Source organism: Phalaenopsis equestris, unplaced genomic scaffold (assembly GCF_001263595.1).
Source record: "Phalaenopsis equestris unplaced genomic scaffold, ASM126359v1 Scaffold001058, whole genome shotgun sequence".
In the NCBI taxonomy this organism is placed as follows: Eukaryota; Viridiplantae; Streptophyta; class Magnoliopsida; order Asparagales; family Orchidaceae; genus Phalaenopsis; species Phalaenopsis equestris.
The window spans coordinates 139,111-158,348 of NW_018165497.1; the positions used below are offsets into that span (position 1 = coordinate 139,111).

The window sequence follows — 19,238 nt, forward strand, 5'->3', positions numbered from 1 at the left end:
TAGTATTTTTATATTATCCTGAAAGAATTCTGAATTTATTTTATTTTATGTAAAATAAATGCAGGGCTTCATTTGAAGAAAACTAAAATCAATATCAAATTTGTAATTAGCAGCGGTGGGTGGACATAAGTTGCCAACAACAACGAGATATAATATCACGTCAGGATATAACGTTAGGAGTCCAATGATAGGGCGCCACGTGTCAAGCGAGCCTCACCGTAATACACTGACATTGACCATTATTAAGAATGATGGAGCCCGCTTAACAAGTGGCGCCCCACCATTGGATTCAAAATGTATTTTTTCACAACAACGGAGGTGGTGTATTTCAAATTCCGTCAAATCTAATAAATCCCAAATATTTTAAAAATAAAATAGATGGAAGATTTACAAACATATCATTCAATGCATATGTATTTATATATCTAACACCCAACCTTTAATATTTATACACATTACTATAAAAGAAAATGTATATTTCACTTTAAAAAGGTTAAAACGACAGGGTTGTCAATGTGATATGAAAGATTTAGGTAAAGTTTACATATTAGATATGTAAATACATAAGAATTGGTTGGTATATATGTAAATGACCCCACAAAAAAAATGGCTCCTTTACCTCATAAGTATTGGCAGGTTTCTCCACCTTCTGCGGTCCCGCACAAAGCGGTGAGCGGAGATTCCTCTCCATTTAACAAACCTTCTATCAGCCGATTTTATCTGCTCTACACCAACTTCCATAATTTGTGAAGAAAATAAAATAAAAATTACAGATTTACATTGCAAAATGGACCAAAATTAAAACTTTTCTACATTGGTTGTGGTGAATCGTCTCACTACTCCATACATCAGAAAGCGACGCCAAAGTTTTCTTTTTTATTCTATTTCCTTCTCAAAAGTTTCCACTCTACTTTATGCAAGCGGATATATCTATCTACTCTGGTTGAGCTACAGTTGGAGGGAGGTGAGAATCCGAGGATAGTTGGAGAAAAGGATGGGGCAAGAGGAAGCGAAGAAGGTGGTGGTTGAGGGATCAACGGAGGGGGCTGCTGCTCCGCCGCCGGCGAAGCCTGAGAAGGAGGTGGCTCCGGTGGCGGAGGAGAAGACGGTGAATCCGCCGGCGCCGAAGGAGAAGGCCGCCGACGAGCTCAAATCTCTGGCCATAGTGGAGAGTTAGTGCTCATATCCCCTCTCTCTTTGCTGTAATTTTGCTTTCTGTTGAGTTCCGAAGTCGGGGATTTGAAGGAATTTGGATGGGTTTGGGATTGTTAGGGATTTGATGGAATTGGGAAATTTTAGCGAATTTATGGGATCTCTGTTCGTCTTTGGTAATCAAAAGCTTCTGAAGCAAATTTAATGATTTAGAGATGAAAAACTGTAGTTTCAGAGTGGTTTTGCTGTTGAAATCTCTGGTTTTCTGCAGGTGTTTTGATGTTCTTAGGCTTTTATCTTCCTCGGGACTTCATTTTTTTTTTTTTTTTGCAAATATTTTGTGTTTTTGCAAAATATAAATTAATTGTTCCAGGCTTTTTTTTTTTTTTTTTGCAAATATTTTGATTTTGGATTAAGGCTGCTCTTCTATTATTAAAAATGAAATACAATTTTCATGCATAAGCTTATGAAACCAAGTAAAAATCAAACTTTGGTTGTTAGATATGTAAATACATAAGAATTGTGCGGTGTGTATGTAGCTTTCCTCCCTTTTTTGTGTGTGATTTTAATGAAGAAAGATGGTGAGGTGGATTGTAGCTGATGTTATAGTTATGAAATAGTCTCATTTCATGGAATCATGTACTTTTTATGGCATGTTTTGCTTCCAGATTAGTTCATCATTCTAATTCTAGCTATTTTCCTGATTTAGTTTCTTCATCTTTAGTCTTATCCCCCTGAGTATTTTTAACGTTTTGCCACACTTAAATTTGTTTTTTTTACATAGTGGACTTGATTGTTGTTTTCTATACCTAACTTGATGCATACAATCTCAAGTGGTTGGTTGGGAGTTTAGGCTTTCAACCTAATCTATATCATCATGTTACAAGTTGATTTTGCAATAATATTAATTTAAAGTTATCAATTTCATAGCAAAAAATTAAATGAAAATATGAAGCTCAATATCACACAATGGAGAAAAAAGATTCATGTAGCCGACCCCACTTAGTGGATAGATGCTTGTTGTTATAGTCGTTGTTGTTGTAATTTCATAGCATAGAAATGGATTAAAATGCAAAACAATATTCTATGATTAGGGGCGTTAAATCAAGTTCATGGGCCGGGTTGTTTAACCCAAAATAGACCCGACTTGAAAATGTTGACTTGAACCCAACCTGAATATTATATAGGTAGAAAAGTGACGCAAACCAACCCACTTTCAACCTAAATAACATGAATCTGACCCGCATAACCCGTTTAATACACGCATAATAATTATTTGGGTCAAATTTTCATTAATTTCGAGTCAAATTCAAGTTGAAGTGTCATATTTGAGTTAATTTCAGGTTGTAGGTTAGCTTCATGTAAATTTACCGATGGCTGGTCAACCCTTACCCGACAAAAAAGCCAAAATGTGTTGGTATTTTGGACTCAAACTCAACCTAAAATTAATCGAGTCAACCCGAACCCGATTTTTTGAATCATGTTAGAATCAAGTTAACGTGTCGGGTCCATTTTTAGCACCCCTACTATTGATACAATACTACTTATTTTCTAAATTTTTATCCATTGTTTTGGATTTTTAAAATATTTTAAATGAGGTCTTACAATGTGTTCATGTGTGTGTGTGTGTGTTGTATTTATACACACACATATGGTATGATATCTATAGCTTTCTATGTTTAAGAACATTGTTCAGAAATCAATGAGGTGGACGTGTCATTGCATTTTACATAACAAGAATGTTTTACTCTTTTTTTAATGTTTTACGGCTTATGATTTTTATTAATAAAGCTGATGTTTTTTTCTTCTTAAGTTATTTATGTTGCGGATTATTTTTTATCAATTATATCAGAGACCGAATTAAAGTATGGTGTGTCACTTTGCTGTTGAGGAGAGCACAGTGCTGCAGCACAAAACATGTTAGGTGCATTGACATACATGCCACACAATTCTTATATATTTACATATCTTAACACCTAAACATTCATATTTATATGTATATCACTGAAATCCTTAACATCACACCAAAAATATCACCATCGCTATCTTCTTAAAACTGAAAAACACCTTTCTATGCATAAATTTATGACGCTAAGGTGTTGCAAGCATAAATATCAAATTTTGGATGTTAGATATGTAAATACATAAGAATTCTGTGGCATGTATACATAAGTTGAAGTATCTATCGCCTACCGGACTGTATAGTAACTTGAATGTTAAAGCTTCATCATTACATATGAGCTTAAATAATTACAGTAATTTTTTTTATTTTTTCTGGCATACATTTTGGACATTGATGCAATTCTTAGTTCTTACCGTACTGTGTATTTTGCAACAGAGGCCACAGATCCCTCTAGTGTGAAAAGCAGCAGTACTTCAGTTGATAGAGGTATTTTAAATTGAAATCTTTGAATATTATTGCATTTCTTTCAGTATCTTCTCAGTCAAAGTTTAAACAAATTGTAAGCATTACGTACCTTTAGATGCCGTTCTCGCACGGGTTGAAACGGAGAAGCGAATGTCGTTGATAAGGGCATGGGAAGAGAGCGAGAAGGTCAAAGCTGAGAACAAGTTAGTATTCCTACAAATAATGTTTCAAAATATTGTTTTTTATGTTATTCAAATTCTTATATTTAATATATGATCGATTCACAAAGATGGACTTCCTACTATTGGATGTGCAAGTGGAATTTTCTATTTCTTATCATTTGTTTGGGGTATTTACATATATATCGTACGATTCTGATGTATTTTACATGCATAACGCTCTATTATTAATTTTTCAAATGTGAAATACGAATTTTCATGCATAGGTATATGGCATCAAAGTGTTATAAACATAGTAATCAAATTTTAGTTGTTAGATATGTAAATGCATAATAATTGTATGTTTTGTATGTAAATTTTCCTATTTGTTTATGAAGTGAAAGTGTCTAATAACCTTGATGAAATATATGTGTGTGTTTAGGTATGTTTATGCTTTTATCTTAACTTGGTTTGAATGTATGCATTTACAAAATCGACTAACACAAATGTAGACATAAATGGGTACATTATGTAGAGATATTAATTGATAGAACTTATATAGCATCATGTATTGCTATGCTGACATACAGCTGATGGGATGCATGAATGAGCATGCATATACATGCCTATTAAGTAACATATGGTTGTACTAATGCCCAAAATTGTATTAGAATTTCTCTGCACATGCTTGAAAAAATTAGTAGTGAAGGACTGGGTGTTCTAAAACAATAAAATAATGGAAGATTTACATGCATACCACTAAATTCTTATGTATTTACATATCTAATACCCAATTCTTATGCATACCACTAAATTCAATTTAATATACAAGCCATATGCATGAAAATGCGTATTTCACTTTTTAAAGTTAAAATAGTGGTACTTTTGATGTGATATTAAAGTTTTGGGTGGCATGAATGTAAAAAAATAAAGTTTGGGTGTTAGATATCTAAATACAAAGCAATTGTGGGGTATGTATGTAACTGCTCGAATAAAACTGTTCTCATCGCATAAACTTTTTTTTTCTCTAGAAAATGCTTCGCTGTTGTAACAAATTGTCCACAAGACTTCTCTCTTCATAATTCAAATTTGTTTATTTCTTAATCTCTAATGAAGTTTAACATTTTGTAGTTTCTGTTCTCTACAGTATGTTTTGAGATGAGGCATTAACATATTTAACACCTATACTTTACTTTTTTACATTTATACCACCCAAATCTTTCATATGACATAAAAAATGCTACCTTTTTAGCTTTTTAAAAGTGAAATGCACCTTTTGCATGCATAGGAGATGTGATATATAAATAGAAGTATAGGTGTTAGATATGGAAATACGTTTGAATTGTTGAGTGGTAGGTATGTAATTTTTATTTATTTTTTTTAGATGTACTGCATTTTGTTGAATAATTTTTTGCGCATAAATAAATACTTATCATCAATGGGTCCGACAGAGCTGTCAAGAAGATGTCTGCTATTGCAGCATGGGAGAATGCAAAGAAGGCGGCTATAGAAGCTGATCTGAAGAAGATTGAGGTTAGCATTTTCTTAACTCATTTTGTTACACTATAAAAATTACATCTTTATGGAATAAGGACTCCCTCTTATCTTCATCAGTGGATTGGGGAAAATTTTACGTTTTTTTTTAATTTAAGCTCAGATTTAGTGTTCAATTGTATCCTTTTTGTGGCATATATTTACATATCTGACACCTAAACTTTCAGATTTAATTGAATGACACTCAAATCTTTAATATTACATAAACTATACCACTCTTGCTAACTTTTTAAAAGGGAAATGCAAATGTTCATGCATAGATTCATGACACGAAAGTGTTAATATAATTATATATGTAAATTATGTAAATACATAGGAATTGTATGTTATATATAAATTTGACTGTTTTTTTTTTTCTAGTTGAAGACTGACGAAGAAATACTATGTTAAACAAGCAGGAAGAGTTGGAAATGAAGAAAGCATAATTGGAAAAGAAGAAAGCAGAATATGTTTAAAATGAACCTAAAAAAAATCATATTGATATGCATAAATCTCAGCGCACAATTGGATCAAAAGCTTTAAAAATCAATTTTGGAAATGCCCACCGACCCATTGTGATTAAATGAAGCGTCTCAGTGAGATAAATCAAATTACATCGAAAATGATCTGATATAAATTCATGTGAGCCCAAATAATACACTTAAAGTATAAAGAGATGCTTTGGGGGACATGATAATTAAATTTATAATTAAATCGAGCATCTCGACGAAACGAATCCAACGATCTTAAGATCTTTTAATTCTGAGTCATTAAAGCACCCAAATACCCGTAAAACATCATCTGATTACAGAAATCACTCGAGTTAGTCCGATGTAGTTGTCCGGATTCATGCAATTTTTATGGAGAATGTCACTAAAATGATTTATAAATAGACCCCATGCTCTTCATGAAGGCGGACCGAGACCTGAATGAGAAGGTTGAAGGGAGCTCCAAGCACTTGAGTACTCCGAGCTCCATTGCCTTTAGACCATCGTCGTCAGGCCGTTGTCGGACCACATCTGCTCAACTGTTATCATCTTTAGACCGCCATTGTTGACCGCATCCACTGTCGAACCACTGCCGTCCGACAACCGCTATTGCTAGACCACAAACGCCTGGCTCTTGCCGCCATGCCAAACCGTTGATGTCAGGCCACCGCCACTATGCTGAATCATTAACACCCGACCACCACCGCGACCCCCCCCGCCTCGTCAGGCCACCATTATAGGGTTGTTGTACCATCATCGTCGGGTTGTCGTTGGCACTGTTGTGGGGCTGCGACCGCCGTATTGGACCACTTTTGTCGAGCTATCATCACGACTGGACCACTTTTGTCGAGCTATCATCACGACTGGACCACTTTTGTCGAGCTATCATCACGACTGGACCACTTTTGTCGAGCTATCATCACGACTGGACCACTTTTGTCGAGCTATCATCACGACTGGACCACTGACCCCATACCGAAGTTGTGTTGTTGCCTCCATTAGGCCACCATAGTCGGATTACCGGCGTTGTGTCGTCATTGTCATCACCACTAGACCATCAACACCCAACCAATGTCGTGTCGATGTCGCCAATATACCATCACGGGACTAAGACCTCTATATTGGACCACCGTCGGTGAGCTGTTGCCACTGTTGGACCACCGAAGCCCGATAAACGTTCTGTCGCCACCATCGCCAGGTCACCGCCACCATTTCGGACCATCGTTGTTGAGCTATCGTCACCACTAGACTACCAACACTGTGCAGCCACCAACATGCCACCATTGCTAAACAACCAACTTGTTGTTGGACCACTATTGTCAGGATGCCGCTGCCACAAGACAATTATCACCCAATCGATGCTGAGCTACGGTCCACTGTTGCCACCGTCAGACCGCTATCTTCAGATAATCGTTACCGTTGTTAGGTTGTCATCACCAAAACATTGTCATTATCATTGGATCATTATCTCCTGATTGTCGTTATGCCAGATCATCGACACCCAATAACACCGCTGTTATGGTACACCACCACAATCATTGGATCATCGTATATCAACCGTCGTTATGCCGTATCACCTACGTCTGACAGCCACCGTTGTTGTGGTACACCATTGCTGTCGTTGGATCATCTTCCAACAACTGACATCACTGCGCCGAACCATCTTCGTCGCCGAACCTCCATCGCTTAGTCGACTCTGCCATTATAACTGGATCACCTTCGCTCAGCCACTACCGCCATCACAATACACCATCGTTGTCAAATTGTCATCGTCATATCACCGTTGTTTGGCTATTGCTACTATTGAATCACTATTGCCTAGCAACCATTATCATCTGTGATGATAAATCTAGATTATCATCACAATACATAATTACTGTTGCATAAATTTAGTTAAAACTTATAGTAATTAAGAAAAAACATAAAGTTAACATTTTTTTGGTGTGGAAATGATAATTATTGTGCAACTTTATGTTCGACATCGTTGTCAAATTGTCTGTCATTTTCCCAATATTTTATGCCACTTCAATAAAAGTAAAGTCAATTTATCTAACTATTATAATATTTTTTTTTCTGTTATTCAAAAGTGGACGAAGTCTTGCAACATATATTTAAATAGTTGAATCATTTCAACTAGGTTAGATCCTGTAGTTTTTGCTTTTCAAATTCTCCACGTAAAAATATTTTGTCTCATCCAACAGGTTTTCTTTTATATGCGTGTGCTAAATTTTCGCACAATTCCAAGTTATTAATATCTTTACCGCTGTGAAATCTCCAGCACTCAACAATGTTAAAACTTATATCCTTCAAATTTAAGTTCAACATAAATTCTTTTTTTTTTTTTTTTTTTTTTTTTTTGGCATATATTACTTATCTAACACCTTAACTTTCATATTTACTTTCATAACACACAAATCTTAATATAACATAAAAAACTCCACAATTATTAAATTTTTAAATGCAAAATGATATTTTCATGCAGAGATTTATGTCAACCGTGTTCTAAATATAAAATATCAAACTTTTTAAGCGTTATATATGTACATTTCAAAAAAAATAAAGAAAATCTATGATGAATGATCAGGAAGAGTTGGAAAAGAAGAAAGCGGAGTATGCGGAGAAGAAGAAGAACAAGATCGCCATGATTCACAAGGAAGCTGAAGAGAAGAGAGCAATGGTGGAGGCAAAACGCGGCGAAGATGTTCTCAAGGTCGACGAACAGGCCGCAAAATATCGTGCAACGGGGCTCGCGCCAAAGAAGCTACTTTCATGCTTTGGTGGAATGTGATCATTTTCTTCTCGTGTTTGTGAAGTTTGTTTTGATGTTGATGTTAATGGTGATAACTAGGGCTGTTTGTTTCAGTGTGTGAAGATTAAGTGTGTTGTTCTTTGTATAGATATGTGCAGTTTGAAGGAACATAGTTTTGTTTGCATTATTATTATTATTTTCTTTTTGGGGGGCTTGTGAGCTGTTGTTTTTGTTTTTGTTTTTTTTTTTGTCAAATATGGATGACAAAATCTGTATCTGAAACTAATTTGATAAATTTCATCTCATTCTCTAATCTTTAATGTTTAAATATTTTCATATTACATGAGATGTGATATGTAGATGTGGTTGCAAGTTCTTTGCTTTAAACTTCCAGCTTTTACTTCATTTGTGTCATGCATGTACTTTGTTTGTGTTAGATGGGTTGATGTTGCTATTGTTAAATATTGGCCAAGTAGGTGTTAACATATGAAGATTTTAAGATTGTGGAGTTTAAAATTTTGGCTCATTTACATAAATACCACCCAATTCCCATGTATTTATATATATAACATGTAAATTTACTTTTCTACGTTTGCATACCGCTCAAATTTGTCACATCTAGGGGTGTAAAAGAGCCGAACACGAGTGAGCCTAGACCCAGCTCATGTTCGGCTCGTTCATATTTCGAGCTCAAAAAGTGTGTTCGTGTTCGACTCGTTTGCTTAACGAGCCGAACACTAGCCGTTCATGAACAAAGAGTCATTTTAACAATTCTAATCACGTAGTCATAAGATGTTAAGGATTGGGGCAAGATTTAAAACATCATTTAAATCTAATTTAATAAATTTTTATTATATTTACTTCATTAATACTTTTAATTGATTATAAATCTTTGTGGTCTTGCAGTAAATTAATTTTTTTAAAAATATTACTCATCAAAAATATATATATAATTGATCAGTAATATTTCGAGCCAAACACGAACAAACAAATATTTATTTTCGTTGTTCATGTTCGGCTCGTTAACTTAGCGAACGAGCCGAACACGAGTTGTTCGCAAAAAACGAACCGTTTTGACAGCCCTAGTCACATCAAATGAAAAATATGCATCTGAAAATAATGAAGTTTACTTTGACATTAGCACCATATATGAAATTTATCTAACATTAATTTCAAGAAAGTCAAATATTTTGAGCTAATTTTATATTAATCTCAAAGTCTTTAAGATTTAATAATTTAGGTTCTTTAAATATAAATTGGTAAGTTTGGGGGTGAAATTTCAAATATAAAAAATTTTGGATGCTACATGTATAAATCCCACCATAATTTTATATCAAAATATCCTAAATTTCTAACATTATTTTTTACCTTATTTAAAAAAAAAAACAGAAAGTGATAAATTACAAAAGACTTCCAATTTCTTGCATTTGCAGTGCATTCAAAAAGAAGCTATCTATTCAAACAAAGGAGAAGCATTAAATATTGCAGTTTCCGTTATAGGAGCACCTAAAATAATGCAAACTCTAATTTCCGGAGATGCAAAAATAAAATAAAATAAAAGAACTAAATTCGATGCTGTAGTGCTTAATATTGATACAAATGCAACGAGTTTACGAGGTTGGAGATAATTGCCTGAGCTTGGCTTGCAGGATCAGCCCAACTTCATCTGCTACGCTTTTCTTCTTTGTAGCCATCTGCATATATTATAGTTGAATGTGTAAATTTCCTTTTTGGAAAATTTACATAGATATCACTAGGGCTGTCAAAACGGCCCGTTGTTCGCGAACAGCTCGTGTTCAGCTCGTTAAGAAGCTTGTATTCGGCTCGTTCGCTAAGTTAACGAGCCGAACACGAACAATTCGTGTTCGGCTCGTTTTGGCTCGAAATACTACTAATAAAATTTGTAATCAATTAAAAGTATTAATTAAGAAAATAAAATAAAAATTATTAAATTAGATTCAAATGATGTTTTAAGTCTTGCCCCAATCCTTGACATCTTATGGCTACGTGATTAGGGTTGTCAAAATGACTCTTTGTTCGTGAACGGTTTGTGTTCGGCTCGCTAAATAAATGAGCCAAACACGAACACACTTTCTGAGCTCGAAATACTTTTTGAGCTCGAAATATAAACGAGCCGACACAAGCTGAGCCTGGGCTCGCTTTGTTCGGCTCGTTAATATAAACGAGCCGAACACAAGCTGAGCCTGGGCCTGGGCTCGCTCGTGTTCGGCTCTTTACACCCCTAGATACCACTCAATTCCGTGTAGTTACTTATCTAGCACCTAAACCTTACACATATCTAACACCTATATGTAAAGTTTAGGTGTTGGATATTTAATTACATAGGAATTGGGTGATATGTATGTACTCAAATAATTTATTACTGATTTAAAATTTACACAAGAAAATTAAAGATATTCATGAACAATTAGAGAGCAAAAAATTTAAAGACAATTTCTTCAAAATATAACCCTCAGATTGTAAGTATAACATAGAACAATAAAAAAAAAAGATATTTAAAGTAATTTTGAGGATGGAATAATAATTTTTTACAATATTTACATGAAATATGAAGAGGCGTGACAGCGAGATAAAAGTCAAATGACATTTTAATATTATTGTTTTTTTTCACAAACATCATTTGTTATGATTCTTTATTGAAATAGGGGAGATTATATGGCAACACAATGTAATCTAAGAACCAAATTGAGGACAGCTTTTTGCCGTTTAAATTTTCAGAACATTGCAAGCGTTAATTTGATTACTGCATTCTTGTTACATTTCAAAAATTTATGTGATAGACAGATATGTTTTGATCATTGTTTTAAATTGCATTTTGGTGCTTTAAATTTAGGAATAATTACATACATAATACCGAAACATCACTATTTATAAAATCTAGCACCCGTGTGAAATTTTTGAACTACCAAACCGATATATTTATGCGTGCCAGGATCAAACCATTGAGAACTTCACAAAAAATGAAAAATTTGGGCGACGGTTTTGTCATGAAATTTTGATATTTGAGTGAGAATTTGCTATGAGGGGGCTAACCTAAGGGCAAATTTGTCTTCTGTACGCCTAAAGACAATTTAGTCTATTATTTTATTGTTGTTGGTATAAATAGACTTATTATGTTTAGGGTTAGTTTTTATGCATGAGAATGAGTTGTGAGTCTTAGATTTAGGTTTTGAGAGAGATTTTCTACCTCTCAAATTATAGGAATAGGAATTGAGAGAGACCGCCCACCTCTCAAATTGTAGATGTTTATCTTTATATTTGTGTGATTTGTTTGGATTATTGCAATAAAAATTTATGTTTGCCATGATTCCTACAAAAATATGCATAGATTTCTATGAAAAATTGTAACAAATTGGTATCAGAGCACGATTTTGGGGTGATCACCAAGGAATCGCTACAGACACAAGAACGGTAGGTAGTTGGCGTGAGAAATAGTGGAGAAGCATCAATGGGATCCCTTTTTGAACAAATCCGGCAATGCAATCCCTAGAAGGGAGGCCGCCACGAGATCACAATGCATTGAGAAGGATTTGATGAGAAGAATCACGACTTACTGAGATCCAAAACTCCTTCGTGCGGAACCCAACGATACAATCACACTCCGAGCTTGCTGAGAAAGAGGGGTCGCAAAGGGTCGTAGCTTGCTATGAAAGAGGCGCGCGAAGGAACGTAGCTTATCAAGACCCAAAACTCTCATTTTCCTCTACCTCCTGTGTCGTCTAAGTGATCCAGTCATGATCAGGGCTATCTAGGAAGTCAAGCGCGAGGGATAGTGATGCACAAGGACCAAAACTTTCATTTTTTCTTCCTCCTGCATCATCTACACGATCCAGTTGTGATCATAGCTATCTTGGAAGGCGGGCATGAGGGATCGCGACACACAGGGACCCAAAACTTCCATTTTTTTCTTCCTTTTGCGTTGTCTATGTGATCCAAATGCGATTAGAGCTATCTGGGAAGGCAGGTGTGAGGGATCACGACGCATATGAGCCCAAAACTTCCATTTTTTTTTCTTCCTCTTGAGCCGTCTACGCGATCCAATCGCGATTAGAGATATCTGGGAAGGCAGGTGCAAAGGATCACCGCACAGGGACCCGAAAGTTCCATATTCAAGGATCAAGTGGATTTGTGTGCATACAGTCGCGTTACGTGCTTCTTGGGAAGGGACGACAGAATTAAAAGCATTGACGTGATCCGAGCTATATGAGGAGAGACGATGGGAATTCAAGGTATAAAATGTCTTTGAGATCTTTTCTTTTTTTTTTTTTTTTTTTTTTTTGGAAGAGATGACATAAAAAAATAGATAATCTGAATAATAAATTGGAAGAAGAGATAACTCAAATCAAATCTGTGATGGAAGAAAGATTCAACACAATAGAACATAATTTCTCTTCTATGAAGAATCAACTAGAGGATCAATTCAAGAGCATGGAGAAAACTCGAGAGATGCTAAAGAGACTCATTGAGATGCACTCCATAAAGCCGCCGACAATTCAATTTGCAAACCCTAACCCAAGAAAAAAAGATCGAATGTGAGGAACATGAGGAAAACATTCATCATCACAAACCTCCTCTCAGTGCTTCGATTAAGGGTGGATTAGAGATTTCTGATGGTGGAAGATGGACCGAAACATATAGAAGAAATTATGTCAGAGGTATAGAGGAGCGCGAAGAAGGGAGAGGAGGGGGAATATGGCTACGGTCAAAGGACTGAGTTTTACCCTCGTTACATTGGGAGAAACAACAGAGGAAAAGGAAGTTGGGTGGAGATGTTAGTTAGGAAGTTGAAGATGTCAATCTTCAAGGGAGAAGATGCAAATGGGCGGTTGTATTGGGCGAAGCGATACTTCGTGATGAATGAGTTAGATGAGGAGAAACTCATGGTGGCAAATTTGTGTTTAGAGGGGAAAGCCTTGGTATTGTTTCAGTGGAGGGAGGCTAGATACCTGATTCATTTATGGGATGAATTTAAGGATTGTTTGTTTGAATGTTTCCAAGTCATTCGAGAAGGAGGCCTACACAGCAATTCCATAACTTGAGTAAAGAAGGGGCAGCCATAGAATATAGGAAGAGAATTGAACTATTGTCGGGACAACCGTCGGAAATTTCTGAAGTAGGATTGGAAGAGAATTTCATGAAGGGTTTAAAGCCTGACATACGGGCAATACTCCGACTACTAAGACCACATGGATTAAGAGAGATGATAGAGCTAGACTAGATAGTGGAAGACAAGAACCTGATGAAAAAATCCAACAGGAGTAACACAAATGAAGCGTTGTATTGTTACGAGAGCGTCTAACCTAAAGGCAAATTTGTCTTTTGTACGCCTAAGAGAAATTTAGTCTTTTATTATTATTATTATTGTCGGGTATAAATAGATTTATTATGCTTAGGGCTAATTTTTATGCATGAGATTGAGTTATTAGTCTTAGGTTTAGATTTTGGGAGAGATTTCCTACCTCTCGATTTGTAGGAATTTGGGAGACCGCCTACCTCTCAAATTGTAGGTGTTTATCTTTGTATTCGTGTACATTGTTTGGACTATTGCAATAAAAATTTCTGTTTGCCCTAATTTCTACAAAAATCTGTGTGGATTTCTATGTTGAATCGTAATAGAATTTTAAAAATGGATGAAAGAGAGTGCTAAATTTGTGAATACCAATATTTTGGGTGCTATGTATGTAAATAACTCTTAAATTTATGCATGAAAATATATAATTTACTTCTAAAAAAGATAATGGTGCTATTTTTATATGATATTAAAGATTTAAGTTTTATGCAAGCTTAGGTGCGCCCCAACAAAAATAAAGCCATGTGTCATCCGTCTATGCTCAATATGCAAGAGGTGCAAGCCTAAAAGAAAAAAATAAAGTTTAGATAATATAATTTCCTAATTTATATAATTAATACACATCTAAACCTAGAACAAATAGAACTTAGAATCGAGCTTGCACACATCTCTACATGCATGACCACAGCTCCACACCACCTACACATCAACTGCCCCTCCTCAACACCACTACCACCACCTCCACACATCCACCAACAAAACCACAACCACAACCACACACCTCCACACCACCACTGTCCCTCCACAACATCCACAACCGCCACATACAGACACAAACACATCTGGTAAGAACAACCCATTTATATTTTCAAATGATTGCGCATGCAATCAACACATCCACCCAAGCGAAGTATTCACATTACAATAGAATAACAAATAAACAAAATAAAGCCAGAGCAAAATCAAAAAATGAAAAGGCATTTAGGTATGTAAATATTAGATAATGAAGAATGACAGTGCATAGCATAGGCTCTGTTCAATGCAAAGCCCGCAAACTGCAAGCCTTTCTTGGAAAAGAAAACCAAAATCCAAGTTTCCCCAACATACTTCAACCTCGTACGCATTTCCAACCTCAAGATAGGGAATACTACCGGATACGGAAAACAAACATCGCATTTCCAACCTCAACTGAAATGCAAAAATCCAAAAATCATTCAAAAACCTCACTATTTAGTTGGGAATACAATGATAGGCAGAGACAAACCAAAACCCCAAAAACCGCCGGATACGAGGAATTCAACAATCCAAAATCCAAAAATCATTTCCAACACGTGCGCATTTCCAACCTCAACACATGCCCACAACCAGATATGTGACATTCCAAACAAAACATAACATAAATCCAAAAATCCAACCTCAACTGTAATCCACCAACGCATATGCATTTCAGAAACCAAAAATCATAGTATAGTAAAGATGAGAAATACCGCAAGATAGGCAGAGCCAAACCAAAACCACAAAAACCACCGCACAAATAGAAACCACTACACAGAGGGCGACAATGATATAGAAAAAGCCGAAGAACAGAGAGAGGAGGCATCTTACCACAATGAGAGAGAGGGAGAGAGAAGGATCAGGGCAACTCACCGCAACGAATCCAGAGAAACGAGAGAGAAGGATTAGGGCAAGAGCCGCAAGAGAGAGGAAAGCACTTGTGGGGTTCGTAAGAGCAGCATTGACAGAAAGAAGAAAATAAATGCGGGCCACAAGGAGATGCCTGTTGCCACATTTCGTTAATAATTTTTCCAAACCGCCAATACATCGCAACAACTAAATGCCCCCAAACGCATTTTCAAAACGTATCACAGCTAAAAAGTTGAGCAAAACAGTCACTAAATCGAAATACATCCTCATCTTCTTTTTTTTTTTAATTAAAAATGATATGTGGATCCTCACAAGTACACAATATAAATGTGGACATTCCTTATAAAAGAAAATTTTGAAACAATCACCATATCTCAATAATTTCATTCTATGATCATCAATCAATTTCAAAATAAAATTCAAAATTCTTAAAATTAAAAATTCTAAAAAATATTTTAATTACATCCCTAGTTCTAATCTTTCCAAGTAATGTATTCTCCATATAAATTCTTGTGTGGATACTCCTCAACAAAATGAGACTATTGAAAGAAAAAATACACTTACGTAGGTGGCCTGTGTCGTTATATTATTTAATCGGGTGTTTAAATATTATTAGGGGAAAGCCATTCTCACAACTCATGATTCTCTTGCACTAATGGTTGATGACTTTAATCAACCAACTGTATACAAGAAAGGTATCTGAGGGTTCACTAATCATCAAATTGAAAGAAATGTAGCTTATTGTAAGTTGCTACAATCCTATAAAGCTTTTGTGACAAACCTTGATGGTGTGTGGATTCTTAACTCTATCCAAGAGCCTCTAAAAGTTCTTGCATAAAAATAGGCAGCTGAAAAAAAGTTTGGGCTCTCGAAAAGGATAACACATGGACACTCACAAAGTTACATCATGGAAAAATCATACATGCTACGAAGGAATACTCAAGGTAAAATACAAAGGAACTAGAAGTGCAGAGAGATTCAAAGCCAGATTGGTTACCAAATGCTACACACAATCGAACGGGACCGACAATCAAGAAATATTTGCACTTGTAGCAAAACATAACAAGGTTTTGGTCTACTCTCTCTTGCAGTAAATCAAGATTGGTCTTTATACCAACTTGATGTCAAAAGGGTCTTTTTAGTGACGACCTTGACGAAGAAGTCTACATGACTACACTTTCGAGCTTGAAAAATAGGTCAAGCAACAGGTTGATTTGCAAGCTAAAGAAATCTTCATATAGTTTGAAGCAATCTACTCATAGTTGGTTTGAAAAATTTGCTAAAACAATGATTACAATCGAACATCATCATTGTCAAGCCAATCCTAGAGGCAAAATTGATATCTTATATTATATTTAGAAGATATTGATTCCGAGAAAATTATCAGTTTCAAAATAAAAAAAGAGAAAAAATAAACGAAAACAAGGATCTCGAAAATCTCTGATATTTTATGGGAATGAAGGTGGCTAGTTATAAGGGGAGAACTTCCATATCCCAAAAAAAGTACATTTTAGGCTTGTTAACTGAAACCGACATACTTGGGTGTAAACTTGATGAACTTGATGATACACCCATGGATTTCAATAAAAAATCAAACAGAAGTAAAGAAAACAATCAAGTTGGGAAGATATCAAAAACTTATGAGCAAACTATTTTACCTATCACACACAAGACCTGTTATTGAATATTCAGTCATTGAATATCAAAAACTTTTGATCATTGTGTAAGTGCTATGGCGTCTCCTGGAAGCGACGCGATGTATAGCCTGAATACAGTGAAAAGTGTGCAAGGGCCGCTACACCGGCGCCTGGGTGTAGTGTTAAATAAGCAAGGGTTCCCACATTACGGGCGAATGCGGGTAAAAAAGTTAGTCCATGAAACTAATGAAACTAATATTAGGATAGGATCTTGGAATATAGGTACTCTTAATGGTAACTTAATGAAATTAGTTGATATTATGATTCATAGGAAAATTAATATCTTATGTATTCAAGAAACTAAGTGGGTTGGAAAAAAGACTAACGAGATTGATAATTTAGGTTTTAAAGTTTGGTATTCTGGTAAGAGTCGTAATAGAAATGATGTAGGTATAATTATAGATAAGAGCTTGAAAGATAATGTTGTAAAAATTAATAGAGTTGGTGATAAAATTATAGCTCTGAAGATTATCAATGGACTTAGGTTGAAATCAAATAAAATTGAGTTTTTTCACCAAGGCCAATTGAAGGTCAAATTTGATGTATGGGGATGCTATGAAAATTTTTCAGCACAAATTGTGGCCAATTGAGTGGGCTATGGGTTTAATTTGGTGGAACCAAGTCATAGGGCCAAAATTGGGTTTTGATCTAAATCAAAATTAGGTTCAAATCATGAGCCAATTGAGCTTAGATTTGGTTTGTTTTGCTCATATTGAAGGTGAATTTGAGTTTGGGATTGCAAATTGGGGAGATTGAGATCAAATTGATGAACATTTTGAGTGATTTGGGGAAAATATGGGCCATTAAAGGGTAATTGGGGCTTTTGATCAAAGATGGTCAAATTGGCCAAATTGAGTCATGTAATAGTTGACAAAAATGAAATTGGGAATTTTTCTCAGAATTTGGAAATTTTTGGGATTTTTTGGAATTTTTAGAATTTTGGGGTAAGGAGGGGTATTTGGGTAATTTGGCCAACATTGGTGATTTTGGGTAGTCTGGGTGTTTTCAAGGTGTTTGAAATGATTTTTGAATCAAGTTGGATATTTTGGCTAGATTTCGATATTTTGGTCAAATTTGGGGTCCCAAGGGTATCTAGGTGTAATTTGGGGAAATTTAGGAGCAAAAGGGTAGGTTGGGTATCTTGGTAGAGTTGGAGGGCCAACCACCATCAATAAGCCATGGACCAATGGAAACCCCATTTTGGGTTCTCTATGTAGTGGTCTTAGCTAAACCCTAGCCCAATGCTAGTGGATTTATGGAACCATCTATAGGAGTCTCCCAAAAGTATCAAGGGACCAAAGCCTAGAAGGTTATGTTTAGGATAGTGAGAGGTTGTGAGTGTAAGTAATTGCAAGTGAGTGCCTTAGCCCTAGACCAACACCCAGTGTCAACCCTTAGGTCCAGCAGTCCTAAGGGTTACTCATCTTGAGTTTCCCATATAGTGAACCCACCTACTAAGTGCTAGAGGTTAGGACCAATTTGTAGAACTTCAAGTTGAGTAGAGAAGAGTTTGAATTTTCTAATGGTGAGGGTCCCTTGCCTATTTTTCTAAGAATAGTCAATAAGAAAGTCTTATGGCTAGACCTTAGGCTACTAAAGAGCAAAAACTGAACCTCAACCAAAAGTGAGGTCAACAGTTGCATAAGCAAACAACCTTGAAATCCAATGGCTTGGTTGTTTAATTCTAAGGAAGGAAGTTGGTTTAGCTGATGTAGATGTGTTTTGCTGTTGAAGATGGTCGCGCTGCCCATAATGCTAGCTCCAAGCTCCTTACCATTACAATTTTAAGTTTTGTCCTACCACTTGCTTCTTTGCATGTTGTGTATGTGCATGTACATGTTTGTTTGAATGATCGATATCATCTTATTGAGTTGCATTCTTTAAATTTTATCTTGGTTGATTTTAACTTTAGATTTTGTTTTGGTTTTGTGGCTATCCCGATAGTTTTAGTTTTCATGCAGGGTGGCATCGTTGTTTAGCAAGCAAGTTTTGCAAGTATAAAAAGTACAATAAAGACAACATTGTAAACTATAAAATGCGTACCTGGCGAGTCTTCTTGTTCCACCATCTGAAACTTAAAATGCATGTGAGGGTAGATCATGTAGAGGCATAAAAGTAAGGATTTGGTAGTTTTCCTA

At 35.6% G+C, this 19,238-nt stretch overlaps 1 protein-coding gene across 1 annotated transcript; it reads left to right on the forward strand.

Moving 5' to 3' along the window:
• Positions 1-841: 841 nt before the first annotated feature.
• LOC110032927 (remorin-like) lies at positions 842-8,638 on the forward strand. The gene is made up of 5 exons (XM_020736721.1): positions 842-1,172; positions 3,491-3,541; positions 3,636-3,723; positions 5,130-5,211; positions 8,284-8,638. The coding sequence occupies exons 1-5, from the start codon at positions 995-997 to the stop codon at positions 8,485-8,487; spliced, it is 603 nt and encodes a 200-aa protein (XP_020592380.1). The 5' UTR covers positions 842-994; the 3' UTR covers positions 8,488-8,638.
• Positions 8,639-19,238: the final 10,600 nt, after the last annotated feature.

Coding starts and splice junctions, on each gene's coding strand:
- LOC110032927 (XM_020736721.1), top strand. CDS start 995: ATGGGGCAAGAGGAAGCGAAGAAGGTGGTGGTTGAGGGATCAACGGAG. Junction 1,173..3,490: donor ATCTCTGGCCATAGTGGAGA/GTTAGTGCTCAT, acceptor ATTTTGCAACAG/AGGCCACAGATCCCTCTAGT. Junction 5,212..8,283: donor CTGATCTGAAGAAGATTGAG/GTTAGCATTTTC, acceptor ATGAATGATCAG/GAAGAGTTGGAAAAGAAGAA.